This window comes from Squalius cephalus, assembly GCF_949319135.1.
Source record: "Squalius cephalus genome assembly, chromosome: 23".
NCBI lineage: Eukaryota > Metazoa > Chordata > Actinopteri > Cypriniformes > Leuciscidae > Squalius > Squalius cephalus.
Window position 1 is genome coordinate 8,967,611 of NC_137144.1, and position 20,313 is coordinate 8,987,923.

General features: G+C 36.0%; 2 protein-coding genes across 4 annotated transcripts in view; one reads left to right on the forward strand and one right to left on the reverse strand.

Moving 5' to 3' along the window:
• Positions 1-20,313, reverse strand: part of lrrc56 (leucine rich repeat containing 56) — a 22,411-nt gene continuing 2,098 nt past the window's right edge. For both annotated transcript variants that reach the window (XM_079859719.1, XM_079859718.1), the window contains exons 2-14: positions 11,363-11,504; positions 11,106-11,259; positions 10,867-10,954; positions 10,524-10,584; positions 9,764-9,860; positions 9,333-9,530; positions 5,562-5,751; positions 5,301-5,477; positions 1,523-1,587; positions 1,298-1,419; positions 1,032-1,210; positions 653-941; positions 1-559 (exon numbers count right to left, since the gene is read on the reverse strand). In XM_079859719.1, coding sequence (XP_079715845.1) covers positions 391-559; positions 653-941; positions 1,032-1,210; positions 1,298-1,419; positions 1,523-1,587; positions 5,301-5,477; positions 5,562-5,751; positions 9,333-9,530; positions 9,764-9,860; positions 10,524-10,584; positions 10,867-10,954; positions 11,106-11,237 — 1,767 coding nt within the window. In that variant the 5' untranslated portion in view covers positions 11,238-11,259; positions 11,363-11,504 and the 3' untranslated portion in view covers positions 1-390. The remainder of the gene's footprint in view (positions 560-652; positions 942-1,031; positions 1,211-1,297; positions 1,420-1,522; positions 1,588-5,300; positions 5,478-5,561; positions 5,752-9,332; positions 9,531-9,763; positions 9,861-10,523; positions 10,585-10,866; positions 10,955-11,105; positions 11,260-11,362; positions 11,505-20,313) is intronic.
• The window catches only part of hrasa (HRas proto-oncogene, GTPase a), a 27,675-nt gene continuing 21,271 nt past the window's right edge, over positions 13,910-20,313 (forward strand). Inside the window, exon 1 of one of the 2 annotated variants that reach the window (XM_079859724.1) lies at positions 13,910-14,047. The gene's annotated coding sequence lies outside the window, so the exon portion shown is untranslated. Of the gene's footprint in view, positions 14,048-19,165; positions 19,318-20,313 lie in introns of those variants that run through there. The other variant, XM_079859725.1, reaches the window with a different exon arrangement.

Consider the following 20,313-nt stretch of genomic DNA (forward strand, 5'->3'; position numbering starts at 1 on the left):
CATTTAGTTTATTACATTAATACTTGCATGTGTTCAGTGTTTGTCAGTGTCTGTGTTGCCGGTCTTTCATGTTGTTATTTCTATCGCCAATTCTTACCCTTGACGAAGTTTGTGTGTATATAGATTCATATATTTTCTTTGTTCTTTTTGTGCAGTTTTGTTTGCCATCTTTCACTTGTTTGTTACTTTTGTATATAGTTTTGGTCATTTTTTTTCCCTCTGGGACTGTTTCACCTCTCGAGCACTGTCAATAAACAGCACTTTACACCTAACATCAGTGCAAGTATTGCCATCATCATTTATTTTTTTAATATTTTTTTTGCGAACCCATTTTTGCCGGACAGCGGGCCTGCGAAGACCCGTTGTCTCACACTGACCCACAATCCATCATTACGAGAGTGTGTTTCTTCGAGCAGGCAGGAGGTTTCGTTCTGGAAGCCTCTGCAATGCAGCGTTGGCTGTTTGTGGACGTCTGGGTGTCAGTTTTTTAAATGTGTTAGAGAGTGTTATTGGTTTGTGCTGGATGTCAGAGTATTGATGATTCCTAGTATCCTCTGACCTAAATTGGGAGAATATATTGTAGTCAGAAATGCCTTTGTTAAAGTAATAGTTCACACAAATATGAAGTTTAAAAGAAATGACGGGAACATACCGTTGCGCTCTAAGAGGGGAGACCGCAGGACTAGCAGAGGGTCTATGAGGTTTGTGGAATATTTGAGATGATACAGTCATAATACTCTGGGGACACAGGTTTCTGAGATCCGGCCCAGGAGTCTCCTCTGATGGTCTGGGTTTACTGATGTCAGCATAATGAGGTCTGAGTCTCCTGCTGCGGATCTGTGTTATCCTCCGGCCAGCAGGGGGAGCTGCTGCAGAGAGTGGAGGTGAGGGAGACATGGAACAGCCCGATGAAGAGGTTAGTCTCAACATCTCGAGTGATTCTGTAAGAAAAAATAAAATAAAATAAACGTGAAGAAACACATGAGAATTTATATATATTAATTATTATTGAAAGGAATAACGTTACTTACCTGTTGAGGGAGACTGAAAGGACGAATCAGGAGAGCTTGTGTCTCTGCAGACAGTTCTGTCTTTAGTGATGTCATCACTGCTGAAACTATGACTCTGGCTACCTTCATCATCATAGTCATCATCACTGTGGTGGATTCTCATTACCTGAGGCTGCCGGTCCTCAATAGCCAACAGATGTCTGTCGGAAGACAACGCAGTGTCCATTGTACCACATTGTAACAGGAAGCAAAGTGTATGTGTGTGTGTGTTAGAGAAGTTTCAATACTTCTTGTGCTCAATCCTCCAGCTTCTGAGCTCAGCAAAAACATCACTACGGTCCTCACTGCTCGACTCTTCATAGTCATATGTGTGTTCAGGAACGTAACTGCTGAGCCGTGGTGAGCTGAGCTGAGCAGATGGGAAAAAAATGTTTTCATGGGGTCTTTAATACCTAATTATATTTCCATTAATGCTTCATGTACAGTATATGGATAAGTATGAACAGATTCACCTTTGTTTTCTGTCTTCGTACTCGAACAACCTGTAGTGGATTCCCACAGAGAACACTGGCAGCACCTGTGGAAACGTCACCTTTCACGCATCACTTTCTAACATGTACCAGAAACCAGTAAATATGTGATATTACACACATATTATAAATATTACTATTGTAATATTATTCATGTATTATGTAGCGGCTGGATAGACAGGGTAAACCCAGCCCGATCTGCCGGTGATTTAATTTCGCCCTGCAGCTCAGGCTGGAAACCTGTACATTTTTCTTTCCGTCTTCCGTTACAAATCTGCAGGGACCAATCACAAACTGGCTTATCCACCTGGCGCGCTATTGGCGGGTTTAACACAGTGACGATAGAGAAGCGACGGCAAGCACACTCTATCTGATTTACCCGTCTCTCGCACGACCTTCAATCCAATTCCTTTTAACCTCTCGACGATGCTCAATGGCTTCTTTAGTTTAGCAAACAAATCACTCGAGTGGGTGTAAATAACACTCACTTTCATGTTTTTTTTGCACAACCTGCAAAAATCGCTCGATGCCATTGCTGCTTCTGCAAACCGCTGATCAATGCTACAAACCAACACGTTTGTTGACACGTTTCCTGCCTGGAGTTTATACATCGCTCTGCAAAGTACGTCACCCGGATCGTTGGTCTGATTGGTTGAAGGACTATCAACTATGCCGTTGATCACGCCTCGTGTGCAGTAGAAATACAGAGCAGACTCCCCAGACTAATGTTCAATCTTAAAAGATTGAGCTTGGTCTGGTGATAGCCAGACTAACGGCTGGACAGATCAGACACACAATTATTTGTTATATTTAATAAATAATCCACTTGGGAGTTGTAAGACTCCCCCTCAAGACCAAAGGTCCTAGCAGAAGCAGAAGCTCACGCACACATGCAAATCATGAAGTCACATGCAGCATCGCAGGCCATTGAATAAACACAAAATGGACTTCTATCCATTAAAGGAGAAGTTCACTTTTAAAATGAAAATTCTGTCATCATATACTCACCCTCACGTTGTTTCAAAGCTGTATGAATTTCTTTCTTCTGCTGAACAGAAAGGAAGATATTTAGAAGAATATCAGTAACCAGACAGTTTTTGGGTCCCATTGACTTCCATAGTATATTTTTTTCCTACTATGGAAGTCAATGGGACCCAAAAACTGTCTGGTTACTGACATTCTTCTAAATATCTTCCTTTCTGTTCAGCAGAAGAAAGAAATTCATACAGCTTTGAAACAACATGAGGGTGAGTATGATGACAGAATTTTCATTTTAAAAGTGAACTTCTCCTTTAACTCATTGACAAATCTTTCTAGGACATTATGTGTATTATTAATTTTTTATATATGGTCTTTTTTGTATTGTATACTGTTGTATGCATGCCTTATGATAGAACTACTGGATAATGTAACCCTCTTGGTATCATGCCTCATATCAAAATAATCCTTGTTTAACTCTCTACCCATTGGTCTACATCACCGCCTCATAATGTAATTGTATGAAGGGACACAAAACTGCCAGCCCACTCTGATCATGCAAATGAGATTCTTCCAAACAAAGAAACTTTTACCGCTTGAAATTACACCCTCTTCATTGGGCCTCAAAGTTACAAGCCATATAACTTTCCACTCGGGAGAAAGGACTCCCAATAGCAACCGAGTCAGACACCACTTAAGTTTGTTATTCTTCATTCAACCCGGAAGAACCTGATTGCAACTTCATATGGAAGAAAAATAATGCCAAATGTGTTTGAAACAAAAAAGCGTGTTGAATTTCACTAATTGAAAAAAAATGCATTGCATTATCCGTGTTTGGATTTTAATGCATTGTGTTTTTAGGGCTTGCATTTTTATTGAGTCAAATTCAACCTGGTTATATATTTAAGCTGTGAATATTTCAATTAAAAATATTTCAAACACATTTTCATTATTAAAATTTGAATAATCTATATTCACCTTCCAAATTTCACTTCCAAAATATTTCAATTTAAAATATTTCAAACACATTTTCATTATTAAAATTTGAATAATCTATATTCACCTTCCAAATTTCACTTCCAAAATATTCGGTCTGTTTAATAATACAACCTATAATATTCGACAGGCAATTTTCTGTCCATTTTATTTCGCTTCCACAAATTCAGTGGTTCAAATTCGGCAGAAAATTCCACGTTTCACATCCGGGAACTTCAGGAAAATCAATAGAGAGAAAGTGAAAGTAACAGTGAAGACATTGACATAAACAGCTTTTGTGTCTTAATCAGCTATTTCACACACACACACACACATATATATATATATATATATATATATACAGTATATATATATATACATATACTGGCCCTGATAATCATTACATAATCTTACCACTTGCTCCATTTCTGTAAATCAGTTTTTGTGAATGAATGAGTCTCTGGCGCTTGCACCACCTGCTGGTGAGGCCGACTAAGATTATATATCGGTACTCTACTGATATTCCTGCAGTTCCCGGATGTGAAATGTTAATTTTCTGCTGAATTTGAACCACTAAATTTGTGGAAACGAATTTACATTTGCGAAAATTGCCTGTCGAATATTATAGGTTGCATTTTTAAACAAACATTTAAATAACTATTTAGGAAGGGAAATCTGAAAGGTGAATATGGATTATTGAATTTGTAATAATGAAAATGCGTTTGAAATTTTTTATTGAAATATTCACATCTTAAATATAGCTACAACCAGGTTGAATTTTAGCCTATAAATTGCAAGTCCTAAAAATAAAATGCATTAAAATCCAAGCACGGTTAGTGCAATGCATTTTTTTTCCAATTAGTCCAATTCAACAAGCTTTTTTGTTTCAAACACATTTGGCATTATTTTACTTCCGTAACTTCACCACCATCGAACTACCGAACCATCAAGACTTTCTTGTGAGACTGCATTGTGCAAGTATCTTACATTCAATGTTCATTTTGTTCGCGCGGGACCCCCTCTGTCAGCTCACATACCCGAGTTTGGGAACCACTGTGCAACATCAACTTAATACAATTAACTAATCCAAATATTTATATTTAATTATAACACGTTAAAATGAATAATTCCTATTTCCCCTTTTCCCAAATTTCCTTAATTTGCTACAATTATTATTTCTATTAAACAAAATAAGAAATATTACTGGTTTAATATTTTCATATTTTATTTTAATAAAAAGTGAGTATTTATGAAATGAATAAATAAATTAATATAATGATAATAATAATTGATTGATTGATTTATTTATTATTTTTATATCACAATACTAATATTTTTGTGACTCTTAATTTCTTAATTTTCAATGTTAAACCAAGTTTTTATTTTGGAGGAAGACTGCAGGGAGCCCTTAAAGCTTCTTGACAACTTAAAGATTGACAAAAAGTGCTTCTCACTGCAAGTCTGGGAAAATTGTTGGCACAATGATTCTATATCAGTTTGACCATAACATAATAATAATAATAATAATAATAATTATTCTTATTCTTATTGGAAAAATTGTTGCCGCAAGTTTCCAAATGCATGTCATAAGTGACAAATTCAGAGTACATGCAGAGATGATTCTGTGTGGAGAAGCATTTACTGCACACCGAGCCGCTCTGAGACACTGAAAACATTGGAGCATGAACTGCTTGTGTGTAAGCGAACACATTGCTGAAACACACAACATATAAATAAATGCATAGACTTTGTGATTGATAACCACACTATTTTATTTCTGTGTGTCAAAATAATGCAGGAGTTTTACCTTTAGTTAGATCACTGGCCTCGTGGTTCAAGATGGCGATGTCAAAGCCAGGCGACCCTGGTCTCGACCCGCTGCAGGAAGGAAGAGGTCTGGCACTGCCTGGCCTGGGGGAAATTCTCAGATCGAAAGGCTGGGCTGAAGCAGGTCTGACGCCGCACACACTGACACATCTCTCTTCTAATGGAGCGAAACATTCTTAAGCATATCAAGTGCTGCTGAAACAGTCTTCAGACAGTCTTGGCAGCAACTGCTTGTCTTTACCTCTATCTGTATTTGTGTTCTCCAGGCCATCATTAACTGAACCGTCTTTGATCGATTCTTTGAGAAGAGTCCAATCCTGCAGTGAAGTTCTACAGCATTGAGGTTTGTCCTCTTCAGCAGGTACGTCATCGAGGAAGCTCAGCTGAGGGATCATCTCACGGACCGCAGACCTGTAGCTGTAGTCTAATACCTGTTCATCAAACACACAAACCAAATGTGATGAATCTATCTGGAATACAAGTGTATTTTGTGTTGTTCTAGCTGAAACACTGTAGCAACCCACCCAGAAAACCCTAGGAACTGCATAGCAACATGCTAACAGCCACATTATGGTGGCAACTTATTTCTTATTTATCTATAAATTTTGCACGGGCATTGCACTAGTTATTATAAATGTTGAAAACAGTTGTGGTGCTTAAAGAAGCCATATTATGCCCTTTTACAAAGTCTACTAATATGGTTTTCATGCTTGAATGTTCCAAAAAATATATAAATTTTTCACGTTACATTGTTGCATTTCATGTTCAGTTTCTTTATCATGTCTTGTTTAGTTTAATAGTTTCTTTGTCATGGTTTTCCGTCATTGCTTTGACTGAGTTCTAGTTCGTAGTTTGCTACCATGGTTTCGGATTAGTTGCACATCTGTTCCATATTTCTTTGATTGCCATCCTCTGTGTATTTAAGCCCTCAGTTTCCTCAGTTCTGTGTTAGTCTTTGAAGTTTAGCAAATTTGGATACTTCGATGTTAGAGAATTTCAGACCTATCTCTAAACTTCCGTTTCTTTCCAAAATATTAGAGAAAGTTGTATTTATACAACTGCAGTCCTTTTTTAAGTAAACATGGGGCCCTATTTTAAAGATCTAAGCGCATGGTCTAAAGCGCAGGGTGCAAGTTCACTTAGGGCATGTCCGAATCCACTTTTGCTAGTTTAACAATGGAAAAATGGTTGGCGCGCCAGGCGCACGGTCTAAAAAGGTTGTCCCTATTCTCTTAATGAAAGTGTGTTTTGGGATTTACGTGCGTTAAACCAATCAGAGTCTCATCTCCCATTCCCTTTAAATGCCAGTTGCGCTTGCGCCATGACAGATTCGCTATTTACATGACGGAATTTGATAGGTCTTACTTGTCTGAAAGAAGCTTTTCTGTTCGCCTTGGGGATTTTGTGTCCTCCTCGGCATCTTTTTCATGTGGAGTTCCCCAAGGCTCCATTCTTGGGCCAATCCTATTTTCCTTATATATACTTCCTCTAGGGTCTATTTTTAAGAAGTATGGCATCTCATTTCACTGCTACACAGATGATACGCAGCTCTATCTGCTTCTGAAACGGAAAGATGCTAACTCAATAATATCATTGTTGCGCTGTCTAAAGGATATTAAAGCCTGGATGGCCTTACATTTTTTAAAATGTAATGAAGGAAAAACAAAAGTCATAATATTTGAACCTGGGGGTGCCTGTGAGTGTCCTGATTTGGATTTGGGTGCTATAAAAACATGTGAAGCCTACTGTAAAAAAAACATGGGTGTTATAATAGACAGTGAGTCTAAACTGGATAAAAAGATTAATTTAGGCAATAATTTTTTTTAGGCAATTATCAATTTTTAGCTAATTTTCAAAAGTCAAGTCTTTTTTGTCTTTTAATGATTTTTAAAGGGTTCTACATGTTTTTATTTCAACATGCCTTGACTACTGTAATCGCCTCTATATGGGTATTAGTCAGACTGCCCTATCACGCTTACAGATGGTACAGAATGCTGCTGCTCGCTTGTTGACAGGGACGAGAAAGTGAGAACATATAACCACCCTGCTCTCTAAGATATAGGCATCGGCCATCAAAAAACAATATCGGTTGACCAGTTTTTTTTCAGGATTTATTGATCGAGCGTTCAAAAGAACAGCATTTATTTTAGATAGAAATCTTTTTTAACACTAATTCAGCAAGGACATATTAAAGCAACACTATGGAACTTTTCCTCTGCGGTCCCCCTACAGGTTGGAAGCGGAATTGTCCATTACCGCTGTCGTAAATCATTTAGCCTACCACAGCCTAATGTCGCACGCACGCCCACTGTTTATCCAGCACCGGCTTTGGAATGAACGATGTCCACAGACAAGGTAGAGTATGATGCATGATTTTATGAAAGTATGATGTATTGCGACATCAGAAACGAAGAAAAACAAAATAATTGTATTGACTATTGTAGCGCTTGCCGTAAAGCAAGTCAAATTTGTAGTTTTCTTACGTCTCATTAGAACTATAGAGACGCGACCCGATCTGGCAATCTTACATAGTGTGGTTATAGCAAATAAAGGACCGCAAAGCGGAGGCATAAGTGCCTTTCACCCTGTTATGACTTGATGAACCAGGTTTTTTAAGGTAAAAAATGTTACATAGTGTTGCTTTAAATTCATCAAAAGTGACAGTACAAGACTTGTCTTTACTCAAAATACCCCAAACTTTTGAACAGTAGGGCACATCTATATCGTTATCAGTCACTTGTTTCTGTGAAAGGAAATGCAAAGGGCTGTTTTCATCCGCAGTAAAGGAAGTGAGTGAAAGACAGAGAGAAAGCAAATGAGGGCACCGTTCAATGAACTTCATTTACCACTTCATGAATATTCAAAGCAGTTTGTTCACTCACTGAACACTTGCCCCAGTTTTGTAATTCCTGAAACTGAAAACAGTAAGAAAATTGCAACCATAACCAAAAACTGAAAGAAATAAGGGGAACTCAGTCTAAATAAAAGTGTTGATAAGTGTAAAATGAATCATATATATAAAATAAAGATAAAAATTAAATATGAATATTAGTTGTTGTTTTTTTTTTACCTGGGCAGCTAAATGAAATAAAATATGTTTAAACTGAAGTACTAAAATTACTAAAACTAAAATAGTTATTCTTTTAAAATATTAAAGCTAAACAGAAGAATAAAAAAAAACCCTAAAATTATAATGAAAAGTGAAAATATAAAATGAAAAGCTAATTCAAAATATTTATAATAGTATGTAAATATAAAAAAAAAAAAAAAAATTAACTATATTTTTTATGAAATGCTTGCAAAAATATATACATTTTATAAAAAAGAAAGAGATAATAAATACCAATATAATATTTAATTACATGAATGAACAGGTCAATACTAATAGCAAATAATTGGTAACACTTTACAGTTAGGTCCTACTCTATTAGTTCACTTTATTTAATGTATTAACTAACATTAACTAACAACGAGCAATGCATTTGTGACAATATTTATTAATCTTTTTTAATGTTAATTAATACAAATGCAATTGTTCATTGCTGTTCATGCTAGCTCAGGTCCATTAAAAAATGTTAACTTAACAGATACAACATTTGATTTTAATCTACAAGTAAATGTTGAAATTATTATTATCATTTTTCATTATTAGTTTATGGCAACTATTGTTTAACAAATGGGAATGTTATTGTAAAGTGTTACCAAATGTTTTTACTGACTTATTTTGTTCTGCTCGGCCAAAAAGTAGCAATGCCCAAGAGCCAATATTTACATCAATCATTTCCCTTGTCCATTTCGGGTCTCTAATATCAAACATATTATTGTGTCATTTCTATATGGATGGGGAGAGGCAGCATTACATGAAGTATAGTCCATGATTTAATGGACTATATGGAGACATCATTATCTGTCGGGACCATTAGTCTGGTCCACCACAGAGAGAAGCTGAGCCTCATCTCTCTCATTCTCTATTAGACATGCCGCCCATAATTGGCTGTATAAACTCATGTACCTCTGACATGCCTGGACTGGGACAGGTGCACACAGGGTTTCCTTCCAGTGAAAGCGTTCTGAGCTTCCCACAACAGCCTAAATACATCAACTGAGCCAGATCAGAGACATCATTCCCCTCCAGGTCCAACAGCTCCAGGTGTTCCAGCATACTGACTGGAGTCAGGTCTGAGATACTGTTATACGCCACATACAGCTCCTGAGGAAGACATAATACAGTGCAAGAGTGGTTTACTGTGTTAGGTGACTCTTTTACTTTTATTCAAAGGTTTTAAAAAATAAACATTTTATATTATTTAATACTTGTCATAAAAAAACGTTCTCCTATTAAAATACGTTCCCATTAGAAAAACAAATACCTTTTACTGTGCCTTCCAAAAAAAAGAGTTTAATCAATTCAGTAACCTTTTGCTTCTAAGTGTTGTTTGATACCTTTAAGCTGGCGAGAGCAGGAACTCCCTCCAGGTCGGTCAGACCGCATCGAGACAGCCATAAGACCTGCAGGTGGGACAGGCTGGTCCCGAGATCCCTGAGGAAATACTGAGAATAATAAGCCATCATTGCATTCCCTGATTCACTCCGTCTCTCTATAGTGTTATATTTCAAGAATTAATTGCGTGTTTATCTTATATTAAATTGAATGTAGTCTGTTGTGCAAATATTTGTTTATTCTTATGGTTGTAGATGTTTTTTGATGGTGAGGACATGTAAAGGACATCCAAGTCCCCAAATTTTCATTGTCTTCCCATGTGAAAAGTACATGTAAAAGGGATAATTCACCCCAAAATGAAAATTACTTACCCTTGTTCCAAACCTGTATGAGTTTCTTTCTTCTGTTGAAAAGAAGACAGATAGAAGATAGAAAAGAAGATATTTTGAAGAATGTTCTGGTTACCAACATTCTTCAAAATATCTTATTTTTTTGCGCAGTAGAAGAAAGAAACTCATACAGATTAGAAACAACTTTAGGGTGAGTAAGTGATGACAATATTTTCATTTTTGGGTGAACTTAATAGCAATGAGCAGTATTAATATTCTGCAAAATATCTTCTGTTGTGTTCCACGGAAGAAAGTCATTCAGGGTTTAGAAGGAGGGAAAGTAACTGATGACAGACTTTTAATTTTTGAGTGAATTATTCCTTTCTGGATGTAACAAAGTAACTTACAGTATGTAGGGAAATGGAGGTCTTACCGCACAGATGAGATCAAACTGTTGTTCATTTTCAGCTGTGTAAGTTTAGGCAAGTATATTCCTGTGAGAAAAGTGGACAAAAACACAAAAGTTCATCAGATTTCATAAAAGGTAATGTCTTCATTACCCATTCAGCCATTTCAATCCAAACTACACCCCAATCAATCACATTTGGACCATTACTATGTTTTTTTTTACAATGTGACGTGATTTTTATGACAAGTAACATGTGGCTCCCCCAAATTCTTAATACCAGCATAATGTAAAAATAGATATATTATCTAAAACATGTAAATAGGCTACATTTTAGAAATGATTTTATTTTAACAAATAAAAATCTCACCAAAGTTGTCTAAAGTGTCATGTCTGGTGTCAACACACATCTCTAGTGACTTCACTTCTTGTAGATTTTCTGATCCAGTCAGGATTTTCTGAGAGGGAATAAAAGACATTTAACATATAACAGTTAAACAGCAGGTGGGTTTGCGCTAAATGTACAGTATAATATAACGTTTTCACATGTAAGTTATCGCCCAATTCATAGGAAAAGTTTAATGTTTAGCCTCAACAATGAGAGCTTACCAACTTTTCTGGTGAGAGACACAGTTCGTCCATCATCAGGTCAGAGAGATCGGGGTCAGCAGGAGGTTTAGGGTTTGATATAAACTCATTCACAGTGTCGGCTCTCTTCTTCAGCGATGCTTCACTCGACATCTGCAACCTTTGCTTTCCTGCCCTGAAATAAATGTTAAGTTTTAGAGAAAACGGCAAACTGAATGAATTAAGTAAAAAGTTTACTATGTGCGTTCTATCTTCATACATATTAATTATGTTCTTACCTATGAGCCTAAACAACGTGATTATTCGGTGTGTCTTCTTCAGCCTCACTTGACAGCAAGTTTGGATAGCAACGGGAACTACTTCCTGGATACGGGCCGGGCACGTGGGATTTGTAGTCCTTTATCAAAAACATCGTCGTGACTGTAGCCAAAGTGCATAAAGAGTGTAAGTCTGTGCTGTAGCATAATGAATAGACATATTATAAGTTATCATTTCCATGAACGCGCACGAAATGACGAATTCTACAATGATGAATATTACATTCTACTACGATTACATTCACCGTTACATTTAGGACGTAAACAACTAGGTTAAAATTGTACTCATTTTGACAAAACAGTCAGTTTTGCCCAAAAAGTTTTGTATTATTTTTAATGTTAACTTTAGACAAGGTATTATTTCTTGACTCAGTAACATATTTTATTTATTGGTTTGTTTATTTGTTTGTTTATTTTAGCTATTAGGAGGCTTTATATGGTTTTAGTGTCCATTGTGTGTTCAGTTGTCCTGGTACCCTGAAAATCCGCTGTGGGAACGCAATGTAACAGTCTCTTCTTGGATACTACAGTATATTCCCTAAGCTGGTCACATAAGCAGCAGTAGAGGAAAATAAATTAAAACGCCTAGTCTAAAATGTACAAAGACTGGCCTAATATTCACAAAAGTTAAAACGCCTTACTTATGTACTTATGGTTATGATAATGTTGTGATTCAATCACTCTGGGTTGCCAGATTACAAAACTCACTCGAATATACTAACTAACTCAATTTTTATGTGTATGTAAAAAATAGGCTTTTTTTTTTTTACACCAAATTAAGATATTTGTACTAAACAATTTGTACTATACAACAGTTATTTAAAATTTTAAGAATGTATACAATTATAAAAAATTAAATATACATTTAAAATAATTGTATTTATATTGCAATTTATTTATATTGCCTAATTAAACCCTAATCCTTCCCACGGGTCATTTTGACCCGATTTATTTATTTATTTATTTATTTATTTATTTATTTATTTGTGGCACTTGAACCACGAATACACAAAAACATATTTATGGATTCGAGGAGTTTTGTTGTTGAAATTAAAAAAAAGTAACAAATCCTTCCCTCGCGGGTCAATTTGATCGCCTTAGGGAATGAATGGAGTGCGAGGGATGCTTCAGTACACATAGAAAAACCTAAAATGCTCAAACTTTACCAAAAAATGATTTTATAATGTCTACATTTGTATCTGAATCATAGATCTGAATGCACACTGAAGAGAAACTGACTTTAGGACCCAGCGGAACCGCTCATTTGCTCCATATAGAGCTATAAGGCCATCTAGTGGCAAGAGTTATGAAATATCATGATATAATATTTTTCCCCACAAGAGGTCGGCAAAGACAAACAATGTAAGATATTTTGAGCTGAATTAAATATTTATCCGTGAAATTGTGAGTTAGTTTGAATTTAAGTTGAAAGAATGTGAGGAATGTGCTTAAATTACAAAATTACTATTTATTTATGATTTATTGATCAAATCTAGTAATTTAAAGGTAAAATATATATATATATATATTTATTTAAATCTCCCCCCAAAAAATTGCATTAAAAAATAGAAAAAATATTAATAAAATAAAATAAAATAAGCTTTCTGGACCAAAAACAAAAAACAAAACAAAAAATCAATTAAGTATAATTTTAGGGCTTCGGGTCACTTTGACCCGCATGGGAAAGATTTTGTTCCAGGGCGAAAGCTTATATGTTTAAAAAGAAACAGAAAATTTACAAGACAGGAATAATAGTAATTAATAAAAATAGTAAAAAAAAAATTAATAAATGTTGTACCCTGCAAATAAGTAAACGTTTTTTTTTTCCGCTTTCGATTTTATTTGATCTCTTTCTTTCTACAAAATATCACTACAAAAAAATAAAAATAATAAAATAAATAAAAACTCTACAATTGTGACCTGGTTTACAGTTATAAAACTTCGACAATGTATAGTTGAATTACTTTAGCCTGTATAAAAACTATAAGTGTCACTTGGTTAATGCAATGCATATTTCTTTTCAATTAGTGCAATTTAACAAAGCTTTTTTGTTTCAAAAACATTTGCCATTATTTTACTTCAATTCACTTGTCAATAAATCTTTTTGACATTTCAAAAATAACTTTATAGTTTCTAAATGAGAACTACATTACATAATATAGCTACACATGAGGAGAGAATGCAAGGACAGCAGCTTTGTAACCATAAAATAATTTTTATGTAGTTACGCAATAAAAAAATGATACAGTACGAGCAGCTGTATTCTGGGGTGTGGATGGTAGGCTTACTAATCCCATTGGTTGTTGTGTTATTGAGGGTGGGACAAAGCCTTGTGATTGGCTGTGGTTTTGGTTGATCAGCCTCTCAGGCACTGAACGAGCCACCGATCAACGTCACCAGGATCTACTTAATATTCATGAGCTCAGCCTTTGCCATAGTAAGATTGGTGAATCTGCGCCGGGGCGGTCCTGTGTGTCGTGTACGGGGCTGGGCGTAGGCTGTACTGCTCACACACACACACACACACACACACACACAGCGGAGCACATTGTTCACAGTGGGCTGTCTGCTACATCTAATACAATCCAGGAAAATCTCGAAATAAACGAAGTCTCCTGAAGAGTGACTAAATCCGGGGAATCAGAGGTGAAGTGTACATTTTTTGCTATTAAACAATAAATCGTTTGTATGCATTGTATTGTAACGTGACTCAAAGTGGCAAATATTGTTTACCTTAAACATATTGCTATTATCGGCCACAATTACCGTATATTAATGGTAATTATTAGTGCGTTTTTATAATTGCATGGAGAATGTTTACATACATGCGTGTGAACAATCAGTCATCGATAGATCTATAGATACTGTTCTGTATTTTCTGTATTCTGCGTTTCATTCAAAATTGTTTGTTGAGAATTTAAATAGAAAACTAGTATAGTGTTTATTTAATCACTTTATATATCATTCACTCTTCACAAGAAAACCTGTTCAAGCATCTAAAAAAACTGAATCTGGTCAGTTTACATTGAATCAGACTCTAGTAATCGATCAAACTGACCATGGCTTCTCTTCCCGACAACTTCCATTTATTGGAAACGATTTCAAGTCTAACACTGAATGTAAACATGTTGTCTAATTATCTGATTTGTTAAGTTTTGGTGGCATCCATGTGACAGTTACGAGGCTCTCTGTAAACTCGGGTGACGCCCCATAGTACCCGACGAACAATTGCAAATTCTACTATGACGAAGACTAGCTCATGCATATTAAGTAGTTTGCGTCGCTGCGTTCCAATGGCGAAGGACTGTTTGCTGAATACTAAATAGTTTCTGCTGACGTCGCTTAGTAGCCCACCAATGGCAATGGCTCAATCATGAATATTAAGATGCCTCAGCATAGTAGGATTCGTCATTTCTGGACTACGAAGATGAGTGCGGAAGTTTAACAGTCTGTTTTATCGCAGAACAAGCAAGTTTAGGTCGCTTTAGTACTTAAGTAGGTCTACAGAAGTTAGATGTTGTATTGCAACACTAGAATATTTTATAGGCTTCTGCATAAGTGTGATTCGTAGATTTTCTCTTTAGTTACAAAATTAAAGTAACCAAATATGTTTTTCTGAAGCCTTCTAGACTGTTAACTGTTATTTGAGATAATGTGATTAAGTGCTATCATAATACGACTCGATTTTATCAACTAATCCTTATTCACAGGCTCTAGTGAGGGATACACTAGAAATGGCACATTAGCATGATTATACTTGTATGCCTTCGGTTCGGCCGTGCCAAAGTCTATAAATCTGAACCAAAATGTGCTGTAAAACAGGTGTAAGCCAGTCTGAGATGTTTTTTGGTCTCAGTTGGTGTCCCAGACAGGTCTGTTGGTGGGTTTTAAAGTGGTTTTGGGCTTGTCAGGTCTGCGTTCAGACAGAGGTGGCCTTTACAATTCGGAGGCCATTTTCAAAGAAACAGTTTGAGGCCCCCATCATTCAGTCAAACGACTCATTAAAAACGCTTTACGAAATTCTTTTAGTATATGATACATCACTGTTATGCTCGGGGATGCCCAATGGCTTTGTGGATTTGTTCGGAACTATTTTCGTTGACGAAATTGTGCAAAAACAGACAATTTTATATTACTAAAATGAAACTCACCTAACATTAAATTCTTGTTTATTGAACTTTTGCATGAAATCAATAGGCTATCAAATTTGCAACCGTGCTGATCTTCGGAAAAACGGCCTGTTATAAACATTACAAACAAGAGCTCATACAAAGACATTTTTGACCCATATATCTTGAATTTTGGAGGCATTTTTATTCATTTTGGTGGCATTTTTGCCCCTTGCCCCCTACACATTTCCTTGATGATGCAAGTGGAGGCCCTCTTATGTTGTGAGGCCCGTTTTAGGTGAAAATAGTAAAAAATAGCAGTGACTGCTCATCAGGGGAGGCAAGGGAGGCACAGCCAACCCAAAATTTTGAGATGAAAATGGGAGAAAGACTTAATGTTAATAAAACTCCCAGTTATTCATTTAATGTCTCAGAATGTGTATTCCTTGTTTGTAATTTCACCACTGTAAGTGTTACCACTGCGCGCTTCTTCGCCGAATCTACGAAACGCGAGTCTGAGAGGATAGAGAAAGGAAGGGGAAGGCAAATCCATTGCCGGAGACTTATAAAAACATTAGCCAATCACCATCGAGTATTTCACTTTCAGCGATTCGGGTAGCCGAAGACCTGTCAGGTTAAACCAGTTATGACTATTGTAAACCAGTAAAAACTATTGTTGTTTTTATTTACTAAAACTATTATTAATATATTCAGTTAATTGAAATAAAAATAAAATATAATATAAATATTAGATAAAAGCGTAAACTTATAAAAACTCAGGGAATGTTTACACAACAACGATGTACTAAAAACAGAAATGTTTTTCCGAGTACAGGTGACAACATTGTCAAAACGATCCCTGTTCAGACGGATTTGTGAAAGCGACTGTGAACACTGTATTATTCATGCCAGGCCAGTAGTTGGCGATGTCACTTTGTAAAGAAAAATGATGCGCCTATAGACTGAGCATGTAATTCGCATGCACATGACGTCACCGTGCGTTGTCACTGTGCGTTTTTGTAGTTTACAAGGAGTCGATAACAGTATCGTTTTAAAAAATCTTGCACTTTGAAACTCGTTTTCAAAAGTATTGAGATATTTGGAAGCATTCATATTTTTGTTGGTATTTTATTTGCATTTATCTGCAACATATAAACAATATCTTGAAGTGTCTGCAGTGAAGGGCAGCAGATTTAGGCTAGACAGATGTAATGATCTGGGTAGTGATGGTTATTTTGGGGGATGATGTCAGTGGCTCACTCAGCCTGGATCTGTTATGGTTCCTCAGTATTCGATTCCTTCGATTCCATTTCCCATGTGAGATTCCTTTTACTGTCTGATCCTGACTGGAAATCACTTAGGCCTTCTTCTTTTGTAGGGTTGTGGCTCAGGGAAAATTGATACTTGAGATTCTATTGGAACCATTTACTTGTGCTCTAACATAATGTTTAGCAATATAAGATTTAAAATCACTGTAATTGTCAGGACATAAAGGTTCACTCAATGATCAGGCAAATAATATTCATTCCAAATCGTAGGTATTAGATATGTTGATGTCCATAAAATGCAGACCTGAATGTCAGTGAGTTTATCCTGAGCTTAACTATAGGGTTTCAAAGTGACCTGTTCATATTGCCTGCTCATGGTGACAGATTGTATGTATACTGCAGATCCTAGTGCCAACGTCTAGGTCTTGCTTTCACACTTTCCTGTAGTTTTTGAATGATAAATCTTCATGCTTGCTTACTTGCTTAAGAGAGCCATGTTGTAGCTTTCCTAAGAAATCACACTTGCAATATCAAAGGTTGTGTTCACACTTCATATGTCATAAAGTAAAGGTTTTGGGCTAGTCAGCTAGCCTAGCTTTTAAAAATTGTTAAAACGTTCTCTTGTCTCCTTCACTGCGTATCGCAGCGTTAGCAGGCAGTACGCTTTTTTCGGCTAAGGTTGCAGACTTGCCTTCATGTGGCTTTGTTTATCCCCAACAGTACAGGACTACGGGGGCTCATTAGGACCCATTTGAAGCCCCTTGGCACTTTAGCGCTAATTATGAATCTTAGAAAGAGTCATATAGAGATCGCACTGGAAAGAACCCGATGGGATGTGTCTCTACTGATCTCCATCCCAAACAACAGGTTGCTCTGACAGAAGGTCCTAATCAAACTTTCATTGCCCTCTGAATGTGTGTATAATTCATTCAGTTCTTCCCTCGTTGTGCCCTAGTTTAGTTAAAGGGGTTATTCAAAAGATGGCCTAAATTTGGGCATACTTTGCTCAACCGTGTTAAATTGAAACTGAAAGTGGCACTGTCACTCATCTCTGGTTTTGCTCAAACTAATAATGAATGAACATTACATCAGCAACGCGTAACACATTTTCCTTAGAATGACAAATTGACTTTCATTGTATTCAGGTTTAACTAGTTGATAAAGCACAATTTCTAATGACGCGCTGATATCAACAGGCTTTTTAAATGTAAATTCTGACATATTTACTTGTCCTGCATTTTACTGCATGCACTTCACCACTGCATTATTTTAATGGAATTTTTGGTTACACTTTATTTTAAGGTGTCATTGTTACAGTGTAATTATATATTTAAGTACTGAGTAATATTAAGAGACTAACCCCTGGTTTCACAGACAGGGCTTAAGACTAGTCCTAGACTAAAATGTAAGTCTGAGCTGTTTCCACTGAAATAAACTTGCACTGACTGATCTTAAAAATATATCAGTGCCTTTTTAGTTTTAAGATGCACATCGGTAATGTTTTTTTTTAAGCATGTTTATAAAAATTACTTAAATGTCCTAATTGATCTATGGTCTAATCCTGGCTTAGTCTAAGCCCTGTCTGTGAAACCGGGCCTACATGTACTTACTATAGGGTTAGGTTAGGATTAGGATTTGGTTTAGGGTTAGTTGCATGTAATTATGCATAATTAACAGTTATTTCTGTAGTAAGTACATGTAACATATGTAACAAGGACACTGTAAAATAAAGTGCTATATTATTTTTTATTTTTTTTCATAATCTTTATAAAAAATGTATAGTACTTCAGCCAAATCTAAAAAATGCTGTCGTAATTTACATGCTCTCATGTCATTCTAAACCCAACTAACTTTCTTCTTTGGAATTGTAATTTGCATTTTTCGAGCTTAGGCAATGTACCTTGCTATTACCTTTCTAAATGATTAGACTTGCTGTACGATTTTCACATGGTAGATGATAAAATAGCTAAAAGAAATCCCATATTTGCAGTGAACTCCATATGTAGAGCATAGATTATCATAAAGTTTTGAGGGTGGGCTCTTTAAATTTTGCAAGTGAGAAACCTATCAATGTAAAAATGTATACTATATTTTTATTCTTCTATCTACTACATTTACCCCAATGTTTTGTTTAGCTTTCAAGGGGTTAAGGGAGTAACGCATAGTGGCATCATGTATGAACTCCCTGCCCTTCAATTGCTCAATTGTGCGTGTGCGAGTGCTTGCGTGTGTACAGTTACTCATTAATCGTCCAGCACTTTAGTGTTACTCACAGATACACTGTGCTGGACTCTCATAAGTTGCAGTCACCATAGTACCAAGAACCTTTGTCTTTTCATTAATCATTAATGCTGCAGACCCACCTCTGGTGATCTTGAGTTGCACCTACAGCCCCAATGACAACTAATAATAAAACTCCACACCCTGGGACTAATATAGTCTGTCTGGTGATGTGCTGTCATGGATGGCTGTGACTACAGTTGTGTCTTAAAGTGAGCCTTTTACTCTGTTGTGGGATATGTGGCAGGGGCAATGAAAAGTAAGTAGACCACAATAAAGAAAAGCAAAGTTAAAAGAATGTTTTTGTTCAAAACACATTTGCAAAGTTCTTAAATGTACTCTTTGTATTCATGTTAAGTTTTGTATGATTTTAAAAATGTTCATACCATTTGCTAGAAAAGTTTTAATTCAGATATATAAAAATTAATATATAGAATAACTCGAATAAAACTTTTCTATGTACTATGAATTAAAAATGGGCATGAAGTCAAACATGTTAATACAACTTAAAATTTCTGATAATTTCAACTTTTTATAGCAAGGCAAGGTTAGTTCACATTGTAAAATGGTCAAATATGGTGTACCTCTCCAAAAACATAATATAGATGTTATATATTAATGAACAATATTTGTAATAATAATAATACTTTTTGCCTAGAAAAATAGATTTAAAAATAATTTGACCATTTAATTAGTTGGGTTGGTTCAGGTTGTAAAATGGTATGTGGCACAATCCGCATAATAAGCATGATGCTATTTCTGAATTACTATTAAAGATACAATATGTAAGATTTTTGTAATAAAATATCCAAAAATCACTTTCACAGTGTGATATATTTGCTGCAGTTGTGTACTTACAATATCCCAAAAGTTCCCAAAGATGTTTAATTTAAGAGAAATTCCAATTTTAAATAATGGCTCGTCCCTGGTCACTGGTCGCGTGTCAATGACGTAATATCCGCGTTATCCCTGGTTTCCGCTTGTACTGCCATAGTAACCATGGCGACAGACGTGGACAACTGCGTTACATCTGGCGGCACGCTCACACTGTTGTTGTTTCTAGGGCTGGACCCGAATATTCAAATATTCGTTCGGTGGGTTGGTATTCGATTTGAAAATTTGACATTCGAATATTTATTTATATATTTTTTTGCACACCTGGGATCCCCCGCGAAACAGTTCTCAGTCGCGCTTGAATAAGGCCGGCGACACACTGATTGCGTGGCGTGAGCGTCTCAGCTGCATGGCGTGTCCG